Below are 21601 nucleotides of genomic sequence, written 5' to 3'. Positions count from 1 at the left end.
GTAGTGACCAGACTGAATGCCGCACTCCCAGCTGTGGCCCAACTAAAGTCTCCCATCATAATTTCCTTGCTGTTCCAGACAACTGCATGACTTATAAAGCCAAATAACCCATATGCCACCTCAGCCTTGATATCTACCTGCCCTGCTGCCTTTAATAATCTATGGACACGCACTCCTAGGTCTGTACTTCTAAGGGTCCAACCATTCATCTTGAATTTCCTTGCTGCCTTGGCCCTCCCAAAATGCATCATGTCACACTACTTAGGAATAAATTCCATTTGCTACTGTTTAGCCCATCTATATTTTTTGAAAGTCTGGCATTTTCTTCCTCGCTGTTTATCACACCACCAATTTTTGCCATCTTTGAACTCCGGCTTTCTGTATTTGTTATTAGATCGTTAATGGATATTACAAACAGCAAAGGACCCAGGACTGAACCTTGTCGTATGCCTCTGTACTCAGGCTCCCGGTCACAAAAACATCCTTCGATCATCATCCTCTGCCTCCTGGCTCAAATTTTTGATCCAATTTGTCAAATTGCCCTGGATCTCACTGGCTCTTGCTTTTTTGACTAGCCTCCCATGTTTTACGTTTCTATTCATTTTGTGGGATGTGGGCGTTTCTGGCTGGCCAGCATTTCTTGCCCATCCTGAGTTGCTGTTGAAAAGGTGAATCTCTGCAGTGCATCTTGTACATAGTGCACTGCACTACGTTGCTACCGAGTGTCAGTGGTGGAGGGAGTGAATGCTTGTGGATGTGGTGCCAATTAAGAGGACTGCTTTGTTGTGGATGGTGTCCATGACTCTGGCTCCTCCATGCTGTTTAGCTTGCAACTTTCCCTCTGTAGCTTGAATTTGACATACTGTAACGTATGCTTGGTGCAATTTCTGGCACGCCCATCTGACCTCCTCTTCGAATGTGTTTTGATTTTCTGGTTTGACAATGGTCAAATGGAAGATGTGACAGGCCATGAGGTTACAGATTGTTGTTGAATACAATTCTGCTACTGCTGATTGTCCATGGTATCATTTGAATGCCTAGTTTTTAGATGCTGGATCTGTTCAAATTCTGTCCCATTCAGCCATTCTCTAATGTAACAAGTTCTTCTAACATTGTTCTGTGAAAGTACGGGGGATGAATGCAAGACCAAAAGAATAATTATATGAAATTAGTAAAGGTTGTCAAGACTGAAAGAAAAATGTTGGAAATCTGAATGTAGAAGCAAAATACTGTAAAATAGCAGCTGAGCAATGTTAATGATAGAAGCATTAGCATGCACATAAATGAATATATGGTAAGAAGGTTTCAAAAATGAGACAGTAAAATAATGTATTCCCCAAAGGCATTTAAATACATCCGTAGGTAAAGCAGCCCTGTAGTTGTTATCAAGGAGTCACTTTTGTTGGAAGTGTAATTATACAGATAGTGGCCTTAAATTTTCTATAATTCTAAAGTGCTACTTTGTTCCTTTAGCCAAAAGGCAGAAGCTATTCTTGGACACCTGATCACATGTCTTTCAGCAGTTTTATTGCATTTACTGTGCAGTGAAATATCTTTCTTAGCTTGTGGTTTTACTCAAGCAGATGAAGGGGAGAAGTGCCAGAGACAGTGAAGTGTTCTGGAGTGGGGGCTGCCAGCTCTGATCAGTTTTTGAAAGTGGGGCTAACAGAGTTTCTAAGGAAGTAATCTAGAACCGCTACAGTGTGGAAACAGGCCCTTCGGCCCAACATGTCCGCACCAACATTGGAAGCATTGAACCCAGAACCATCTCCCTAATCAACACGTCCATGAACACTATGGGCAATTTAGCCTGGCCAGTCTACCTAGACTGCCCATTTTTGGATTGTGGGAGGAAAGATTACAGCAGAATAAAGATAGACTGGAGAGTTGGGCAGATAAATGGCAGATGGAGTTCAATCAGGGCAAATGCGAGGTGATGCATTTTGGAAGATCAAATTCAAGGGCGAACTGTACAGTAAATGGAAAAGTCCTAGGGAAAATTGATGAACAGAGAGATCTGGGTTTTCGGGTCCATTGTTCCCTGAAGGTGACAACACAGGTCAATAGGGTGGTCAAGAAGGCATATGGCATGCTTTCCTTCATTGGGCAGGGCATTGAGTACAAGAGTTGGCAGGTCATGTTGCAGTTGTATAGGACTTTGGCTCGGCCACATTTAGAGTACTGTGTACAGTTCTGGTTGCCATATTACCAAAAGGATGTGGATACTTTGGAGAGGGTACAGAGGAGGTTCACCAGGATGTTGCCTGGAATGGAGGGTGCTAGCTATGAAGAGAGGTTGAATAGATTAGGATTATTTTCATTAGAAAGACGGAGATTGAGGGGGGGACCTGATTGAGGTCTACAAAATCATGAGGGGTATAGACAGGGTGGATAGCAAAAAACTTTTTCCCAGAGTGGGGGTCTTAATTACTAGGGGTCATGAGTTCAAAGTGAGAGGAGGAAAGTTTAAGGGAGATATGCGTGGAAAGTTCTTTACACAGAGGGTGGTGGGTGCCTGGAATGCGTTGCCAGTGGAGGTCGTAGATGCAAACCCATTAGCGTCTTTTAAGATATATTTGGACAGGTACATGGATGGGCAGGGAGCAAATGGACACAGACCGTTAGAAAATAGATGACAGGTTAGACAGAGGATCTTGATCGGTGCAGGCTTGGAGGGCTGAAGGGCCTGTTCCTGTGCTGTAGGTTTCTTTGTTTCTTTGAAACCCACGCAGACACGGGGAGAATTTGCAAATTCCCCACAGACAGTCACCCGAGGGTGGGATCGAACCCGTGTCCCTGGCACTGTGAGGCAGCAGTGCTAACCACTGAGCCACTGCGCTGCCGTAAAGGAAGGGAACGTAGTGCAATTATCAACAAATATACCCAGCTCTGACATTGTGACGGAGGGAATGTTGTTGATGAAGCAACCGAAGTTGCTTGGGCTCAGGGCACTTTGCTGAGAAACTCCAGAAGAGATGTTCTGGGGCTGAGATGACTGACCTCCAGCAACTACAACCACTTCTTACGTGCTATAAATGACTACAACCTTATGAGAAAATGTTCAGCAATTTGTGCTTGTCCATGCTGGAGTTTAGAAGAACGCATGGTGATCTTATTGACGTGTAAGATTCTGAGAGGGCTTAACAGAGGAGAGGCTGAAAGGATGTTTCTTCTTGTAGGGGAATCTATAATGTTGGGACAGTACTTTTTTGAAACATGGAATTGCTGTGGAATACAGAATTGAAGAAGGGTCATTGGACTCTAAAATTATCTCTGTTTATGTATGTACAGATGCTTCCAGGCCTGCGGAGTTTCCCCTTTTAAGACAAATGAAGAGAGTTATTTTTCTGAGAGAGTTGTTAATCTTTGGAATTCTGCTCCCCAGAGAGCAGTGAAGGCTGAGTCATTGAATGTATTTAAAGCTGCATTATTTTATGTCCGGTCGCTAAGGGTGTAGAAGATTATGGGGTCAGGCAGGAAAGTATAGTGAGGGTCATAGTCAGATTCGTCATGATCTTAGTGAAAGGCAAAACAAGCTTGATGAGTTGAATAGCCTGCTCCTCCTGTTTTGAAAGATCTTATTGTTTGGAAGGATGGGCTTTGTCTTGATGAGGAGATATGATGTCGTCACTGCACTGATTTGTCTTGGACAGCTGCAACTATGATTGATGTATCAGGATCATGTTAGGTGGGTATCTCTTGCCTATTGGTTTGCTTTGCAGTGGTAAAGTTGTTCAAATTCCAGACCTATTTGGAAAGTTGTGTTGTATTTATTATTGTAATACCATTCATATACTGGGAAGTATAGAGCTAGGGGATACAGTCTCAGGATACATTTTAGGGCTGAGATGAGAAATCATTTCTTCACCTGATGGCCAACATGTGGCTTTCACGGTTGTGGAAGCTGGGTGACTGAGTAGACTCATGACAGAGATTGCTATATCTTTAGATATTGAAAACATCACAGGGTCTCAAGAAAGCAGGACTATGGCATTGAGGTAAAGGATCAGCAGTGATCATATCGAATGGTGGTATGGGCTGAATGGCCTACTCCTGCTCCTAGTTTCTGTGTCAGTTGATGATATCTTCAGTTGATGAAGTAAGCAAGCAGAGTTTTTCAGGGGGTGATGAAAATTGCCATTACTTGTTTATAGCATCTGAGCTGCTTTTTTCATTGTTCTTAGCCTGTTGGTTTGTGAGATGTTTATTAAATAAACTGAGTAAAATTGTATCAAACATGTGACAATTTGCTGATGAGCAATGCATGATTTGTGACCACTGAAGTGCATTGAATCTTAGTGACTTCAGATCAGAAATGAACATTTCCCTGCAGGCTCTGGCACAGGACAATGTGTGCTAAAAGGATATTCAAATTTAACAACATGGAATTGCTGTGGAATACAGAATTGAAGAAGGGTCATTGGACTCTAAAATTATCTCTGTTTATGTATGTACAGATGCTTCCAGGCCTGCGGAGTTTCTCCAGCAATTTCTGTTTTTGTTTGTTTTGGAATAGCTAGAAGGGGATTAAATAAAGAAGCGCAGATGCTAGAGATCTGAAACAAAAATAAAGTTGTGGAGAAATTCAGCAGGTCTGGCATCATCCGTGGAGAGAAAAAAGTTAACATTTTGAAAGTTTTAAAGTTGGGGAAAATGTAGTCCCACTTCCTCCCCTCCACTCCATCCATCATCAGTATAAATACCACTATTTCCTAGGTGTTTTCAGTTCTGACTTGGAATGTTAACCCTGTTTGGTTTTCGTAGATGCTGCCCGATCTGCCAGCACTTTATTTTGGTTGCTAGAATAGAAAGTCATTGTGTCTTCCATGTTTGCAATTTGAAAAAGAAATTGTTCTAATTTTTTTAAGAAGTTTGAGAAGTCACGCTGTTTGCACTTGTGCCATCTTTTTTAGATAAATGTTTGAAAAAAGAAACGGTGCAAACTTTTTCAGTAAACCAGACTCTGCAAACTTTGCCTTGATCATACCTCAAGCTAGACACTGTATTCAAAAATGCTGTTGGGTAATAAGGCATCTAACTTTGCGCGTAGGAGGCATTAGTAGCATGGAGAGCTGCAGGCACAAATTGAGTAGGTGTTGGTGGTTACAGCAATATACAGAGGCTTGTCTGATTTTTTTTTTTCTTATGAGAGAAATGATGCCAGCAGTGAGGGAGGAGAACTGTCTGAGTTGCTAGTGAGGCAAAAAAAATACTTGGCAGTACTTCAACTGATTAGAGTATTCATACTAATCTGCCCAATTCCTCATGTACTGCTGTAATGTATCAAGCGGCTGGGTAACAAACTCACTGAACATTTTGACTTCTGAGGGATTGCTGCATTACCTGAGCATTTATTTTTTGAATTATGGAGGCAGCCATCAAGTTGAAGTTCAGTACCATGCACTGTTAATATTTTTTTCCATTCGAGAATAGTTCTATGGCCAGTAAGTTCAAATGCTTGCAGCAAACATTCATGTGAGTAAGGACATGCCATCTCCTCTTTAACCCTTCTCCTGTATTTAATAGGTATTTGGCTTCCTTTTGTGTTTGTCACTACTGGGCTACATGTTTTTTAATTTTGTGGCATTTATGCTGATTGTGCTGATACACTATATCTTGATAGTGGAATGAGAGAATAATGTTGTTGTCCTTTGGACTTGAGGGGATAAGGTGGAATCTATTTTTAACTAACCCTTAATTAGATATAAAACAGAAATGAGAGGGCTATTATCTGGTGGCTCATAAAGACCCATAATTTCTACTGGGAAATTTGAATAGTTTCAAGAGTCTGCTGTAATTTTCAAGAGAGTAGAAATTGAGAACGCTGAGGAGAAGGAAAGCACAGTAGAGAATCTTTACAAAAGGGCCAGGTCTGTTGGGCATAAAGATGGATATACGTATATCTTCTTGGTTTCTCTTATTAATATCATTCTTGGTATGCAAATCATTAACATTTAGGATGTCATCTTGAAGACCTTACATCATCCAGCCAATTGTTTTAAATCTCATTGGACATTCATGCCTCAGGTCAGAAAGGATTATTTAGAAGATGTAGAAGCAGAAGTAGGCCATTCAACCCATCAAGATTGCTCATGATATCATTGCTGATCTCGTAAGCCTCCAGTCCACTTTCTTGCCTTATCCACACAATCCTTGATTCCCTTACTGATTTTAAAAATCTCAGCCTTCAATATACTTGACGACCCAACTTCATTAGCCCTCAGTGGTAAATAATTCTGCAGATTCACTACCCTCAGTAGAAATTCCTTTGCATCTCTGCCCTAAATGTACAAAACATTATTCTGGGATTAAGCCCTGTGGACCTAGATTCACCCATAAAGGGAAAACATCTATGGCCAAGCCTCCTAAGCATCATGTATGTTTCAGTAGGATTGCCTCATTCATCTAATTTCCAATGCTTATAGGCCCAACCTATTCAACCTCTCCTCGTAAGACAGCCCCTCAGTACCTGGTATTAGTGGAGAGAACCTTCTCTGGAGTGCTTTCAATGCCAGTATTTCTTACTTTGGATAAAGGTCTAAAACTGCTCACAGTATTCCAACTGTGGTCTGTCTCAAGCCTTGTATAGTTTTAGCTCTGTCGATACATTTTTTTAAACTCCGTTCCCTTTAAGCTAAAGTCTAACATTACATTTTCCTTCCCTATTGCCTGCTGTATCCGATTGTGAGCTTCTTGTGATTTATGCTTAAGGATTCCTAAAACCATGATCTATAGCTTTCTGCCATCTTTCTCCACCTCAGCCTCTCGATTCTTCCTGCCAAAGTACATAACTTGATATTTTCCCAAATTATATTCCATTGGCCAGGTTTTTGCCCAATCATTTAACCTGCCTGTATCCTTTGTATAGACTTTGTCATCCTCACCATTTAGTCCTTCCACCTAGTTTTGTCATCAGCAAACTTGACTATGATGCATTTATCTTCCCCATTTGAGTTATTAATATATATTGTAAATAATTGTGATCCCTGCACTGATCCCTGTGGCACACCAAGTTACAACTTGCCATCCTGACAATGCTTCCCTCATCCTATTCTTTTGTCTTTTAGTTAATGTATGGGCAGGGTTACAGAATTGACTATGCCCAGTATCAAAGGCTGTTATCTTTAAAAAGCCGAATTTGTGAAACCTTATCAAACGCCTTCTGAGAAACCAAATATTTTATATTCAGTGCTTCCCCTTTTATTCAGTTTTTTAACACCTCACATAATTTTAAGTAAATTTGTTGGACGTGATTTCCCCTGCATGAATCCATGCTGATGTTGCTTAATCATATGATGTATTTCTAAATGCTGTGCTATTATATCCTTTATTTAGACTCTCAACATTTTCCCAGCAACAGATGTTACGCTAACTGGCCATATAGTTACCTGGTTTTTGTTTCCTCTACTTTTTCTAAATAAAGGTGTTACTTGGCAGTTTTCCAATTCTCTTGACTGGAACTTTTCCAGAGTCTAAGGTTCCTTGAAAGATTAACAACTGTCAACTATCTCTGTGATATCCTAGCGGGCATCCCATAAGGCCCAGTGGACGTATTGCTCTTTAGCCCCATTAGTTCCTCTAGCACTTGTTCTCTAGAGATAGGTATTGTGTTTATTTCCTCTCCTACTTTTGCCCCTTGAATATGGAGTAATTTTGGGATGCTATTAGGATCTTGTGCCGTGAAGGTTGAAGCAAAGTACTTATGCAGCTTCTCTGGTGTTTCCTAGATCCCTGGTCCCATTCTCCAAGTTGCCTACATGCACTTGGGCTTCTCTTTTCCTTATATACATAAAGAAACTCTTGATGTTTGTCTTACTAGTAACCTTTGCCACATTTTTTTGTTTTTTCTTTCAATTAGATGCTATCCTTGACTATCACGTTAGCTGATTTGCCTTACTTGAATCCTCCTCCTTCATGGGAATATGTCTTTGCCCTGAGCCATTGAGTATTTTCTTAATAGTCTACCATTGTTTCTCAGCCGTCTTTGCTGCTACACTCCTTTCCCAGTCCAATCCAGCCAGTTCTGATCTCATTCCTTTGTAACTACCCTTTATTTAAGCTTAATTCAATTGTTTCCAACCCAAGATTCTCACCTCCAAACTGAATGCTAATTTCTACCATGTTTTGGTCAGTTTCTTGGGGGATCTTTTCGTCTGACACCATTAGTTAAATCTGCCTCATTACACATCCAAAATACTCTGATCCCTGTTTGGATCGAAAAACTATTGTTCTAGGAAACCATTTGAATACACTCCATAGTTCATTCCTCATGGGTTTCTTTGCTCATCTGACTATTCCAGTCAACATGAAAATTAAAGTCACCCATGCTTAATGGACTATCTTTGATATATTCCCTCATTATCTCCTGATCTGTTCTCTGCTGCACTGTGTAGCTGCTTTTAGGGGTTCTTTGGACTACTCCTAACAGTGTCGTCTTTCCCTTTTTTATTTCTAACGTCCACTCATTTTAAGTTTTCCGATTCAAGATCATTTCTCGCAATTGTACTTGTTGAATTATGAATGATTTTATTGTCATGTGATTTTACAGAAGGGAAAAAAGTTAAATGTCGTAAAATAGACTAGTCACTCAGTCATCAGCCAGCTTATCATCAACGACACCTGCACTGCCATACTTTCTGTACTGCCTCATTGATGACTACACTGGGCCCAACTAACATGAAGTTGCCACCTTTCAGATGGCATCTTTTGCTGCAGAGCTGATTCTCCTTGGCTGTCACCTTGCTGCCACCTGCACTGAACTCACCAACAACAGAGTTGCGTCTCTTGCTGCTGGGCCCGTCTCATCAATGTTGCCGTGATGGCCTACTGCCATCTCTTTACTGCCACCAGCGCCGGACCCAACCAACAACAAAGTCGCTTCAGACCTTCAGGCACCATCTTTTGTCGCAGGGCCTATCTTGCTTATGTAATATGTGCTCGTTCCAATGCCAGGTCCCGTGCTCGTCTTGGTAAGATAAGGAAGGTCTCACTTGACTTCGCCTGGGTTCGCTCACTGCTGCCATTGCAAGGTCAGCACTGGGCTCCTTCTGGTCCACACCTGTCTCGCTCCCTGCTGTGGATGCCATCTGAGCTCAGGACAAGAGTTAAGGAAAAACAAAAGGGGGAAGAAATGAAAAAGTGAGTGTTCAGAGCAGATGGGGCAGGTTCAGGAGACCTACTGTGCCACCATCTCTGTGTAACCTGTTACCATTCCGTACTGACAATGCTACCACGTCACCCTTTCTTTCCTGACATATCGTTGAATATTCAGTTCCTAGCTTTGAGCTCCTTATAACCGTATCTCGATTACGGTTATAACATGATCCTTGTTTATGTATATTTATGCCATTAATTCATCTGTTTTGTTCTAAGTACTGTGAGCATTGAAGTAAAGAGCTATGAATTTTGCCTTTTTATCATTTATCCTCTTTTGAACCTTATTCACTGTGTTTTTCTGTGTTTGTATACTCTGTCCTTTGCTGGCACAGTCTGTATTTCATCATCCAACTAGCTGCCCTGTAGTATTGCCATATCCTCTTGTTTTGTAGACCTATATATCTTCCTTGTCTATCCTCACTCAAACTAATTTAAAGCCCTATCTTCAGCACTAGATATTCAATTCACCAGGACATTGTTTGCATGAAACCCATTCCACCAGAACAGCTCCTTTTTACTCCAGTGCAAATGCCACTGCCCCATTCGACCAATGTTTGAGCCATGCATTTAACTCCTTGCCTTTATTTACCCTATGTCAGTTCACCTGTGGCTCAAGCAGTAATTCCAAGATTATTGCATTGGAGATTCTGCTTTTTAGCTTGGCTGTTAACTGTGCAAAGACTTTCAACAAAACCTCCTTCCTAGTCCTGCCATTGTTGTTGGTACCAACGTGGATGATTACTGCTGGATCCCTCCACTCCCTCTTGAAATTGTTCTCCAGACTTGAGATATCCCTAATTCTGGCTCTGGGCAGGTAGCACAGCCTTTGTGACTTCTGCTCATGGCAACAGAGAACAGTATTTTCCCCCTAATGATGCTGGCCCCAATACAACTACATTCCTATCCTAATTCCTTCCCCAACTAGAATTACTCCCTGTATCAGGGTGCAGTGGTGAGTTTGCTGTGCTTCTTGCAGTCCCCACTGTGATCCACGCAGCTTGCATGAGCCCCGTAACTGTTGGCACAATTGTAGGGGCTATTGCTGCTCAATTTTAACCACCTGGGTTGTTATTACCTGCCTCATTTGTGGTCACACCTGCCTGTCTCTGATCGCAAACCATTTTGACTTGTGTAGCCTGTTGGGTGCGACTGCCCTCTGGAGCAAAGTGTCAAGGCAACTTTCCCATTGCCTGACGTGGTGCAAATGTTTGAGGCTCAGACTCCAGTTCCTCAATTCCGTTCTGAAGTTCCTCAAACTTCAAACACTTAGTTCAGATGTGTTCACTCCTGGATCACATTGTAGTGTCCAGCAGCCACACATCATCCATCCTGCCATCGCTGTTGTATTTGATTTAATTTGGAATTCCCTGCTGTTTATACATCACTGTACTAGTGTATCATTTTTATAAACTGAAAGTGAGTGTCACTTTAATACTTAAGCAGTTATTTCTAAGATACAGAAAACACTGAAGATCAAAACACAGCTGAAAAACTGAGATAACAAGCTGTATAGCTGGATGAACACAGCAAGCCAAGCAGCATCAGAGGAGCAGGAAAGCTGACATTTCGGATCTAGACTCTTCAGAAAACTGATTTCTACCTGAAAGACTAGAAATATTTGCCAGTCCAACTTGACAACCAGCTTCTTTGCCTGCACCTGCATCATGCTGTGGTTTGTGACATTGCTTAGCTGCTAGTCTTATTGCCGGATAGCCTCTCGAGTCATGCCTTTTATCCCCTCCCACTTACCTCTTGCCCTGCCGAGTTTATTTGTTGCGGTAAACCCTAGTTCAAGTACCTCTGTCCTCCTTTGTATCAAATTTCCAACACTAGTCAGTAACTAGTCACTTGGCCTTCATCTCTCTGCAGCTGCACACTGACATTGCTACTTGCTGTAATGTCATCTAACATAATATTATAATTAAAGCTAAGAGCCTTGACAGATTTAGTTTGTCATTTGCTGGTAACTCAAGTTTGTTTAACACAATGCATCATCTTTTGTAATGCAATTAGCTGTGCTATTTCATTGCTCAGAATTAGCCAATAATTTATACTGTGTTTCTGGTGTGGAAACTTTTCCAAGTTACTTACAGGAGATAGTAACTGCTTCATAGGAGCATTGTTTTGCACAGACTGTTCCTGTTGCCATGATCTGCTTTAAGCTTCTTTGGTGGTAAGATACTGGGACTTAGCACTTTTCTTTTGTATGGCTACTGTGTGGACTGTTGTCAGCAGTGGGCCTTGTGTCAGCCTGCGAAGCTGTTTGGCTACACTGTAGGTGTGTATTGTGCAATATTTAAGTTCCCAATTCCATGTCATTTACATAGATTTATGTTCCAAATGTTAATAACTGGATCTGGTAAAGCATGGTTTGAAGTCCGTACAGCTGCTGTATTTTCTCATTTCAAAATAAAATACTTTGGCAAGGTAATATCTTAGCTTGAAAAGTACAATTACTGTTAATCACTGTTTAAGCTGGTGACAAGTATATTTTGTAGTCTTCCTGCTATCCTACATTTTTGAGTATTCACGTATATGCTGGTGGTCCAAAATTTGTTTGCTTGACTTGTAAGCTTTTGGCCAGCTTTTTTTTTTGAAGTTTCCTGGTTTGATTGTTTAAGAAGTGTTTTCAAGAATATAGAAGGAAAACTTTTGAAATAATGACCGTTATGTTACTATGTCTTGATGGTGGGAGGCCAGACTTGGCGTTTGTAGGCTAATGTGGGGTAAGACTGTTTATCTGATACATTGAAGTGATTTTCACTCATCATTTGGTGACTACATTGTGAGATGGCAATATTAGCCTCCTGACCTTCGAACGCTGACTGAGTGTTCTTCTTATGAAAATAACTCCCAAAACTGTCAGTGGTAATTAGTGTGATGATGAAGTGAACTACTTTTAGAAGCCAGTTTGCCACAGCTGCACACCGTCTTCACAAAAGTATGAATATAAAGCGTAAGATTTTACCTTGATCATTCTGAAAATTAAGGCTGCACTGAAAAAAATACCATATGTTTTAGTCTGTTCGGCAAAGCATGGACATAATTACCTCCTAATTTCCAACTGAAATGCTAATACAGGATAATAGGGAATGACAGGTTGGTTGGAGTCAGAATTGATGACTGTACTTGCTGACTATGAAAGAACTTGCATTTATGTAGCACCTTTGAGGTGATGCGGGCATAATATGCTTCATAAACTTCAGGCGCTTGTGAAAGCTGAACAGCAGAGGCTAGAGATTTGAAACGTAAACTGCAAGTACTGGAAACATGCTGCAGGTCAGTTTGGCAGTGTATTTGCAGAGAGAAAAAGTTGATGTTTATGGTCTGTGACCTTTCTACGAAAGTAGAAACTGTTGCAAGTGGATCGGGTTTAAAGCAGGCACGAAGGAAGAATGGAATGTTATGGAAAGAGCCTTTTTAATCTTAGCACCATGACTCTTGTGTATCATAGTTTTAAAAGTAAACTTCCTTTTAAGTTCAAAATCATTGATGGGGTGGGATGTTTTTTAACATGACTGAGAGACTCAGACATTCGAAGCACAGAAGTTTCACTGTCGTGTTTTATCCAGATAAACCCATCTTTGACAATTGCTAACAAATGGATGGACCATGTAAGTTTCAATCATGGATGTCTTGAATATAAATGAGCTTGGTTCCTTTGTTAATTTGTCAGATGATGTTAATCGCAACTAAGGGTCAACACTTTGCTGAAAGAAAGCCTTGTTTTTAGTTTGGCTAGCTTATTGATGCATGTCTCAGTCAGTATAAAAATTTAAATGTAAAAACTAAATCCTCAGTAATCCAGTTGTGTGAAGAGAACAAAACTGCTATGGTTTGACTACATGACCTGCATGTAACCATAAACAGCCCTTTCTTGAATTGATCATCATCTGGGTTGGGTTTAAGATAATTTTGAGGTTCTTTGACAGGGCCAATTTGCTTGTGAGTGATAATTGGCACAGTTTCGAATTAGTTTTCTCATCTACTAATCTATCAGAAGCCTGTAATTTTTAATAATTTATGAAATTGAATTAAAACTTGTAGCGATCCTTCCCTTAAATTAAGAACCGCAGCAGAGATGCAGTCAGTTGGGATAAACAGCGGCTTATGGGCAATACTAACAAACTTTCTCTGATTTTGGCCCCCGGGAGGGCTGCCAAAGACACACTTGTTTTGCCTCTAGATTTTCCAATCCCTGGGCAGTCCATGTTGTGGGAATGAATTTGCACTGTTGGCTCTGAAATTAAATATGTTAAAGTTTTCACCTTTGCTCAGATAGGTTCAGAGAGGCCTTGGTGTTCGCTACTGGGAGGGAGAAAAGATCTGTGTGAATGCTAACAATTTTTAATTATCCTCATCCTCATGCTGTCTGGATTGAAGTGGGTTGTGCGGTATATTAATAATGAGGTCTCAGTCTTTGTGTAATGAATATTTTAAGAAAAAGACGAGCGTGTTTTCTGAGAAAATAAATTGTGGATTTTTGCTAGCATTGTGTAGTGCAGACTGTGGTGTGAATTGTATTCCTTGTAGTTGCTGGTCATAAAATTGTTCCTTGGAGATTGTGATGCTGTTGCTGCAGGAAATTGAAATGTTATTTATTCCCAGTCTCACTTTTGTTCGCTGACCTGAGCTGTCTTGTGAGCAGCTGGTGCGTGAACAATCCTTTTAATGTATTTAGTGTAGCTGTCCTGTCCTGTGATCTGTGTGTTTCTTTAAAACTTGGCCTTCATAAAATGATTTAGAGTTAGTAGGAACTGTAGATGCTGGAGAATCTGAGATAAACAAAGTGTAGAGCTGGATGAACACAGCAGGCCAAGGATGCTGCTCTGTCTGCTGTGTTCACCTTCATAAAATGATGTTGCATGGCATTAGATTTGTCTTGATATTTATAGGCATGTACAAAAATGTTATTTGGATATGTCTGTACTTGTAAAAATGCCAAGAGCCATGAATTGAATATTATCAAAAGGCAACTTTTGTATATTGAAGGCTGGGGGGGCCGGAAGACAGAGAAGACAACTTGGGTTGGTCCCAGTTGTAAATTGAATTCATCTATAAAAGCAGTTATATCATGCCTTTTATATTCCATTGCTGTAATTTGATTCGCAACATGCTGCATTGGACAATAATTCAATAATAGTGGTTCGATAAAGTGATTGAGTTTTGCTGATCCCACTAATGGCCAAGTAGAGCTCAAGTCTGTAGGTATTTGAGGCTAATGGAACATTTTGGCTTGTGTTGTTAACTTCAGGATTTGTAGAGATTGCAATCCCACATGCAGGATATTTATTCTGCTATTGAGGAGTCTTTTTGTATTCACTCATAGAAAGTGTGAGCTAGCTAGGGCAGCATTTATTGCTCATCCCTAATTTCACTGGAGAAACTCATGGTGAGCAGCCTTGTTGGTATAGACACATCCAGTGTGGTTTGGGAGAAAGTTCCAGTATTTTGACTCAGCAGCAGTGAAGGAAAGGAGACAAATTTTCAAGTCAAGATGGTGTGTGGCTTGAAATCGAGCTGGTGGTGTTCCAAGTTTTCTGATGGGCATGTCTTCCTAGGTGATAGGCATTGCAGGTTTGGAACATGCTGCCTGTCAGGAGTGTTGGTGAGTTGCTGCAGTGTATCTTAGATGATACGCAGTGCTGCCATGAGATATCAGTGGTTGAGGCATGGAAACATAGAATGTAGGAGCAGGAATAGGCCATTTGGTACTTTTGCACCTGCTCCACCATACAATATGATCATGGCTGATCATCCAACTCGGTACCTATGTTCTTTGATATCTCTGTGGAATCATAGTCATACAGCGTGGAAATAGACCCTTTGGTGTAACTTGTTCATGACGACCAAGCTTCTCAAACACAATTAGTTCTGTTTGCCTGTGTATGGTCCATATCCCTCTAAACCTTTCGTATTCATTTACATGTCCAAATGACTTCTAACAGTTTTAACTGTATCTGAACTACCATTTCCTCTGTCAGTTCATGATACATACGAGCCACCCTCTGAAAACATAGTCCCTCAGGTCCCTTTTGAAATCTTTCTCCCATGCCCCCTAGTTGTGAACTCCCTCACCCCAAGGTCTCCATAATCGAGACCAGATCATGCTTGTTTCTAATCTGTTTGCTTGATTAGTTCATCCACTACTTCATGAATACTCCATGAATTAAGGCACAAAGCCTTAAGCCTTGCCTTTTTAACATTATTTATCCTGTTCTCCTTATTATTCACTATAAACCACAATGGACAATAAACTTGAAATCCCTGCAGCATTTTGTTACACCTTAACTAATATAAATATCTGTTGCACTGAAGCTTATGCATTTAAGATTAATTATTAATTCCTTGATCAATATTAACGTCATGTTTTTCAATTACTTCTCCACAACCCACTATTTCAGTTAATGCAAAGCATAAGATAAGCTTTGAATTATTTATTTTTTTCATGTTTTCATTCTGTGGTCTGATAAAAACATAATTCTACAGTTTTGCCTTTGTGTGCTATGCTTATTTTCTCTGGCAATCTTGCCATTTCTGAAGAATTTCTAATAAAAAAATGAATCTCCAGGTTCTCTTTTAATGTTTACCAAGCTTATTTGCACTCTTATTAAACTTTGTTATTCCATGGTTACTCTCAATGTGGATAGCAAGAACTTTAAATCTAGAAGAAGGAAGAGAAGCCAAGGTGGACACAAGCCCCTGAGAGAATGAGGCTGGGGAAATGAAAATGGGGAACCTGAAAAGAGAAGAGTAGGTGAATAAATTGCATCAATCTTCACAGTAGAAGACGCTCATAGCATTTTTAGAATTGAGAAATAATCAAGGGGCAAAAGAGGAATAGAAATAACTATCACGAGAGAACAAGTGCTAGGGAAACTCATGGAACTAAAGACGTAAGTCCACCAGACTTGATGGGATACATCTTGGGATGCTAAAGGACTTAGCTGCAGAGATAGTAGATACAGTGGTAGTAAACTTCTAAGAGTCTGGAAAAGTCTGAGGATTGGAAAACTGCTAATGTGCCACCTTTTATTGAAAAACAGACAAATATCAGCTAAGGGCAGGCTAGTTAACTTAGTGTCTGTTATTGGGAAAATGTCACTTTTTAAAAAAATAAGTATTACTGAGCGTCTAGAAAGTAAGTAATACGATCAGGCAGAGGCAGCATGGCTTCATGCCTGACACATTTACTCATTCTTTGAGGTTAAAAGAGGGATGGATAAAGGGGAGCAGTGGATATAATATGCTTGGATTTTCAGAGCATTGCTACACGTTCAGTTACTTATAACAGTCTTTGCTTTTGGAGGTTGAATGTCAGCATGCATAAAAGATTGGCTAGCTAATTGAAGGACAATTAGGATAACGGAGGGATTTTCAGAAGGCACCCTGTAACTAATAGTGCACCACAGCAGTCGTTGCAGTGGCCGCGTTTATGCCTTTATGCCACTGGTCATTGTGAATCTGTATGGGCTTTGTGGCCTTCGACGCAATTTAGTTTGGAGTGATTTCATCCTGAAATCCTTCCATTATTATGGTCTTTTTTTTACTTCGGGACTGTGAATGGGTGGAATTCTCCACCTTAAAGGGCTTTGGAAGCTCAACCTTTTAATCTGCTTAAATTAGAGGTTGATAGAATTCTAATTACCAGTGGCATATAAAGGTTATGGAGGTAGTGCAAGTAAAAAGACTTGAAGTGATCAATCAGCCATTAGTGCATTAAATGGCGGAGCAGGCTTGATGGGCTGAATGGCCTATTCCTGTTCCTATTTCCATTACATTCAACTTGCTGAATCCATGAACCATTGAACCTGCTCCAGATTTGGCCAGGCTATCAGAAAATGGGCTACAGAGAGCGATTTTAAAGGAGGAGAATGAGGTAAAGAGGCGGATGGGGACAGGAAGAAAATTCCACACCTTGGGACATAAGCACCAAGAGTGGGCCAAAGGAAATGAAGAAAAAAAACACCAAATTCTTGGAGGGGTGGCATGATCTACGTATTTATAGAGAGAATATATTCATGCCTGCATTTGTGTAAGATTAAAAATATGGCTCTGCCAATTGTTTTTAAAGTCACTGTATGAATTATAAAATACATATTACTTAATGCTGTGGAATGGTGTTGAGGGTGAGTGTACGTGTGTCCGATGTCTGTGATAGAAGGGTATTAGTTTACACCCTGGATATTGTAAACTGCACGTCAGCCTTGATGAACAGCAGTTACAGGATAACAGCTGCAGCTTGATGAGAGCAATGACTTAAGTCAGTCTCCAGTGTCAGACTATTTACAGTGAATAAAGACCACTGCTTAACAGTCATTACTGACAGAACAGCTTGGGTGTTCAGCACATGACCTCTAGTTTTGAGGTCATTCTTATTACTGATTCTGAATTCCAATTTATCGCTAATTGTCAGATACTGGGCCTTACCAAAATCGCTCCAGATGTGCGTGTTTAGACTAGGTTTTCAAATGTATTAAGTCATCAAAACAAATATAACACAAGTGGCAGTTGACAAGCAGTGTACTTATCTGATTCGCGGTGGAATACCAGCTGGGATGCTGACTTCTCCAACATTTTGCAGTTTGCATACTGCCCTACTGTAAAGTCAGCTGTATCAACTCTTTTTGTAAGTCACAACCAAAACCAACAATATCTCTTAACTCTGGTCCAAGGCAAGGCATGGCTGGATTTTGTTGCCTAGTTAAGGCATACACTGTCCATGGTCACCACCTGATGTTTATTCATCTAGCATAGGAAGTACATATTAGTTCATTACCTTTTGGGGTTTAGCTTACTTAGTGTGAATTCCTAATTAAATTGAATATCTTCCTTACTGCGTCTGTGTGTGATGTCGATCAGATCAGTTTTTACTTTGTGGGGACCTCCTGGATGATGTGTTGTATTGCGGCTGCTGTGTTTGGAATGGCTAGTTTACTTTGTATACACAGATTACAAAGTTAAAGAGGCTGTTAGATTTGCACAGTGCTGTCAATAGGAACCCCCACATGAGGTTAGTAACCAAATTTTGAGCACATGAGATAATGGGTAATGTGTTGATGCGGATTGAGGGTTGACTCATGAGAAGAAGACAAGAGTGTGGGAATAAATCAATTGTTCATTCTCATTGGCAGGCTGTGATGAGTGCAGTACCAAAGGAAAACTGTTTGGACCACAGCACCTCACAATCTATATCGATGACTTGGATGTGATAATCAAATGTGATTTTCCAAGGAATGTGGGTTGTCAAGAGAATAAAACGAAGCTTCACAGGGATTTGTACAGGCTGTGTTAGTAGGCAAGAGTGTGGCAGGTGAAATATAATCTGCAGAAGTGTGAAGGAGGAATGGAGTTGCAGAGTATTTCTTAAATGGTGAAAAACTGTGAAGTCTTTACGTAAAGAAGATCCCTTTTGACATATCCTTGAAAGCTATAAACATATAGTTGTGGCAGTCATTTAGGAAGCCAAATGGCATGTTGACTTTCTGTCGGCAAGAGGATTTGATTGCAAGAACAGCACACTCTCCAGGATCTTTTGGACCATTTCAGCTGTTTATCTGGGAGAAGATTCCAGTTTTTCCCCTCCAGGCTAGACTTACATTCTACTTTTGGAGAAAATGTGCTTGTGAAGTCATTTTAATCCATTACCCGGTTATTTAATACAATTTCCAATGAAATTGATTACTTGCATGAAATAATATTTGGAGAGTACTAAGAAGCTGTGCATCACCTGTACAAGATTCAAGAAAATCTCATAGCTTGTATCATTTTGTCTTTCAGTTTTTGACTACAGCTACAGGGATTACATCCTTTCTTGGTATGTGAAGATCAGCAAAGATGAAGGACATCTGTACCATTTGCTTTCCGAAGATTTCTGGGAAATGACAAAGCAATTGCGTATTCAACTCAGTAACATTGACATAGTTAAATTGGTTTGTAATGATGTGGTCCGGACTGTACTCACTCACTTCTGTGACCTCAAGGCAGCGAATACAAGGTAAAAGTTTGATTTGAGATGTGTACTTTATATTTAATGACATAATAATTGTTTTTGTTCCTTCTCAAGCCTACTGCAAGCCCATCATCTTTGCAAGATTGTGGTTACATGGCACATTTGTTACTCTTGGTCCTGATCCTGATTGGTTTCTTCGAGTTAAAACAGTGTCACCAATTTGCCCAGATGTGACATTGTTATTGGATCCCTTTTATTGTCTTCATCCATTAGAGCAGAAATTCTATTTCATTTCCTGTCTGGGTTAGCTACTCTACAAGTAATTCCATTGGTCAAACCATGGCTCAGGTTAACCACCTCAGCGAGTTGGAATTATTCAGCATTCATTTTGTTCGCAAAAAGATAACTATAAAATCCTTTCTGTGTGGAACGTGATTTGCTGATATTCTGGCTAAGTTAATAAGTGGTGTTCTAATATAAATGGCTTTAATGGCACCCTCAAATAGAGAATTAACAAACATTTCTTTAACTTGTGCGTGTAGTACTCACGATCTTGATCAATAGATGTATGAAAAATGTTTCCTGCTCCTATGATGCTGCTTGGCCAGCTGAGTTCATCCAGCTCTACACCTTGTGATCTAGGATTCTCCAGCATCTGCAGCTCCTATTATCTCTTATCTATGAAAAATGTTTCTTTTTTTCATTATGATCCTTTAGAAAGTATTATTTTTCATTGCAACTGAGGGATGTCTTGCAGTGGGCCAGTGTACTCTCAAATAAAACTCTCATTCTTCTGTTCAGATCCCTCCATTGTCTCACCTATCCACAACCTCCTTCATTCCCTGACAATTCTGCTTCTTCCAGTTCTGACCTGTTAAAGCAGCCTCAATCATGTCTAATGTGAATACTGAGCCTTCAGCTATCTAGACTGTAATCTGTCTTGCCTCTGCACATTTCTCCCTTCAGTAAGACCAACTATTTTTCCACACTCCTAGTCACTTATGTGCTGCTTTGATTCAGGCTAATTGATTTTGATTGTGTCTACAAAGCATCTTAGAAGATTTTCTCACATTTGACTCAGTGACAGAGGTCAATGTTGAGGACACTCGGGGCAGCTCCTTGCCATTAATATAGAACTGTGCCTCTGGTGTGATTCTGAGAGTGTGTCTATGACTGGCCTGTGAAACAGCTCTCCCAAGATTGACGTAAGCCCCCACATGTTGGTAAGGATGACATTCTGGGGTTAACAGACTGTTTACTGTTGTCTTTTCCTGTGGTGAGATGGATACCAAGTGGTCTGTAGGGTGTTATTCTTTCTTTTTGAAGATTTGTAAGTGATTTTATGCAGTTGAATAGCTTTCTAGATCATGGTAAAGACACTTGAGTTAATCATGTTTCTGTGGTCTGGAGAGACGTGTAGGCCAGTTAGGTAAGGATAACAATTGTTTTCCTGAAAGGATGATGGTGAACCAAAAGCATTTTTATGACACTGGTTACATGATAGGCATCAGGCTAGCATTTAAGGACAGATTTTTATCGAGGTCAAATTTCGCTATTTGCTGTGGCAGGAAATGACTGTCTCTAGAAAATTAATCTGAGCCAAAACAAATTGCTGGAAAAGCTCAGCAGATCTGGCAGCATCTGTGGAGAGAAATCAGTGTTAACATTTCAGATCGAGTGGCCCTTGCTCAGTTCTGAAATGTTAGGACTGATTTTTCTCCACAGATGTTGCCAGACCTGCTGAGCTTTTCCAGCAATTTCTGTTTTTGTTTCTAATTTACAGCATCTGCAGTTTATTCCATTTTTAAAATGAATCTGGGGTTTTGGATTACTAGCCTAATGATATTATTACTGTCACTCCCTTCCCCCATGGTAAAGAAATCAATGTTAAGTTTCCTGTCCAAGGAGAATTGTACTGGATTTAAAATGCTCCAAAGAATGTCCTATTGGACTTAAAAAGTTATTTCTGTTTCTTTTCTCACAGATGCTGCCAGATCTACCAAGTTTCTCCAGCACTCTCTTTTTTGTTTCTGTTCCAGATCTGCAGCATTCACATTATTTGGCTTTTATCACTAAGTTCATGAAGTGGCAGTGATTTATGCTATGATATTTACTTCTTACTGGAACACGTGTATGTAACTAACTAAAGAAGTAGAAATAATTATCCCAAAAGTCATGAAACTTAATCATGAGATTCCATGCATTTTACTTTACATTCCTATAAATACTCTTTCTTTTTAAGAGATCGTGCCACATATTAGGGCTCTGGGCTTAATCTGTTGTTATTGCCGCCACCTTCATTTCTTAGCCAGGACCCCTTCAGTCATGTATCTCTTGTTTATTCATCACCTATGGACTTGTTATTCATGTTCACAGCATCACACACATTAGTTCATTTTTACTCTAATTTTTAAAACCTATTTATATTTACTTCTATGCTTTAATTGACCTTTTACGTTGGCAATATGCACAATCTAAACTTAGATTAAAAAT

General features: G+C 40.2%; 1 protein-coding gene across 3 annotated transcripts in view; it reads left to right on the top strand.

Annotated features, from left to right (window-relative positions):
• snx25 (sorting nexin 25) overlaps positions 1-21601 on the top strand; it is a 208382-nt gene that overhangs the window by 66070 nt on the left and 120711 nt on the right. Inside the window, exons 1-2 of one of the 3 annotated variants that reach the window (XM_048527575.1) lie at positions 12322-12435; positions 18937-19153. In XM_048527575.1, the coding sequence (XP_048383532.1) occupies positions 19038-19153 (116 nt within the window). In that variant the 5' untranslated portion in view covers positions 12322-12435; positions 18937-19037. Of the gene's footprint in view, positions 1-12321; positions 12436-12742; positions 12771-18936; positions 19154-21601 lie in introns of those variants that run through there. The other 2 variants (XM_048527574.1, XM_048527573.2) reach the window with 2 other exon arrangements.

The sequence above is a fragment of the Stegostoma tigrinum genome, chromosome 3 (genome assembly GCF_030684315.1).
Source record: "Stegostoma tigrinum isolate sSteTig4 chromosome 3, sSteTig4.hap1, whole genome shotgun sequence".
Taxonomy (NCBI): domain Eukaryota; kingdom Metazoa; phylum Chordata; class Chondrichthyes; order Orectolobiformes; family Stegostomatidae; genus Stegostoma; species Stegostoma tigrinum.
Note: the sequence above shows the minus strand (reverse complement) of the source record. Positions and strands in the feature narration are given on the sequence as shown.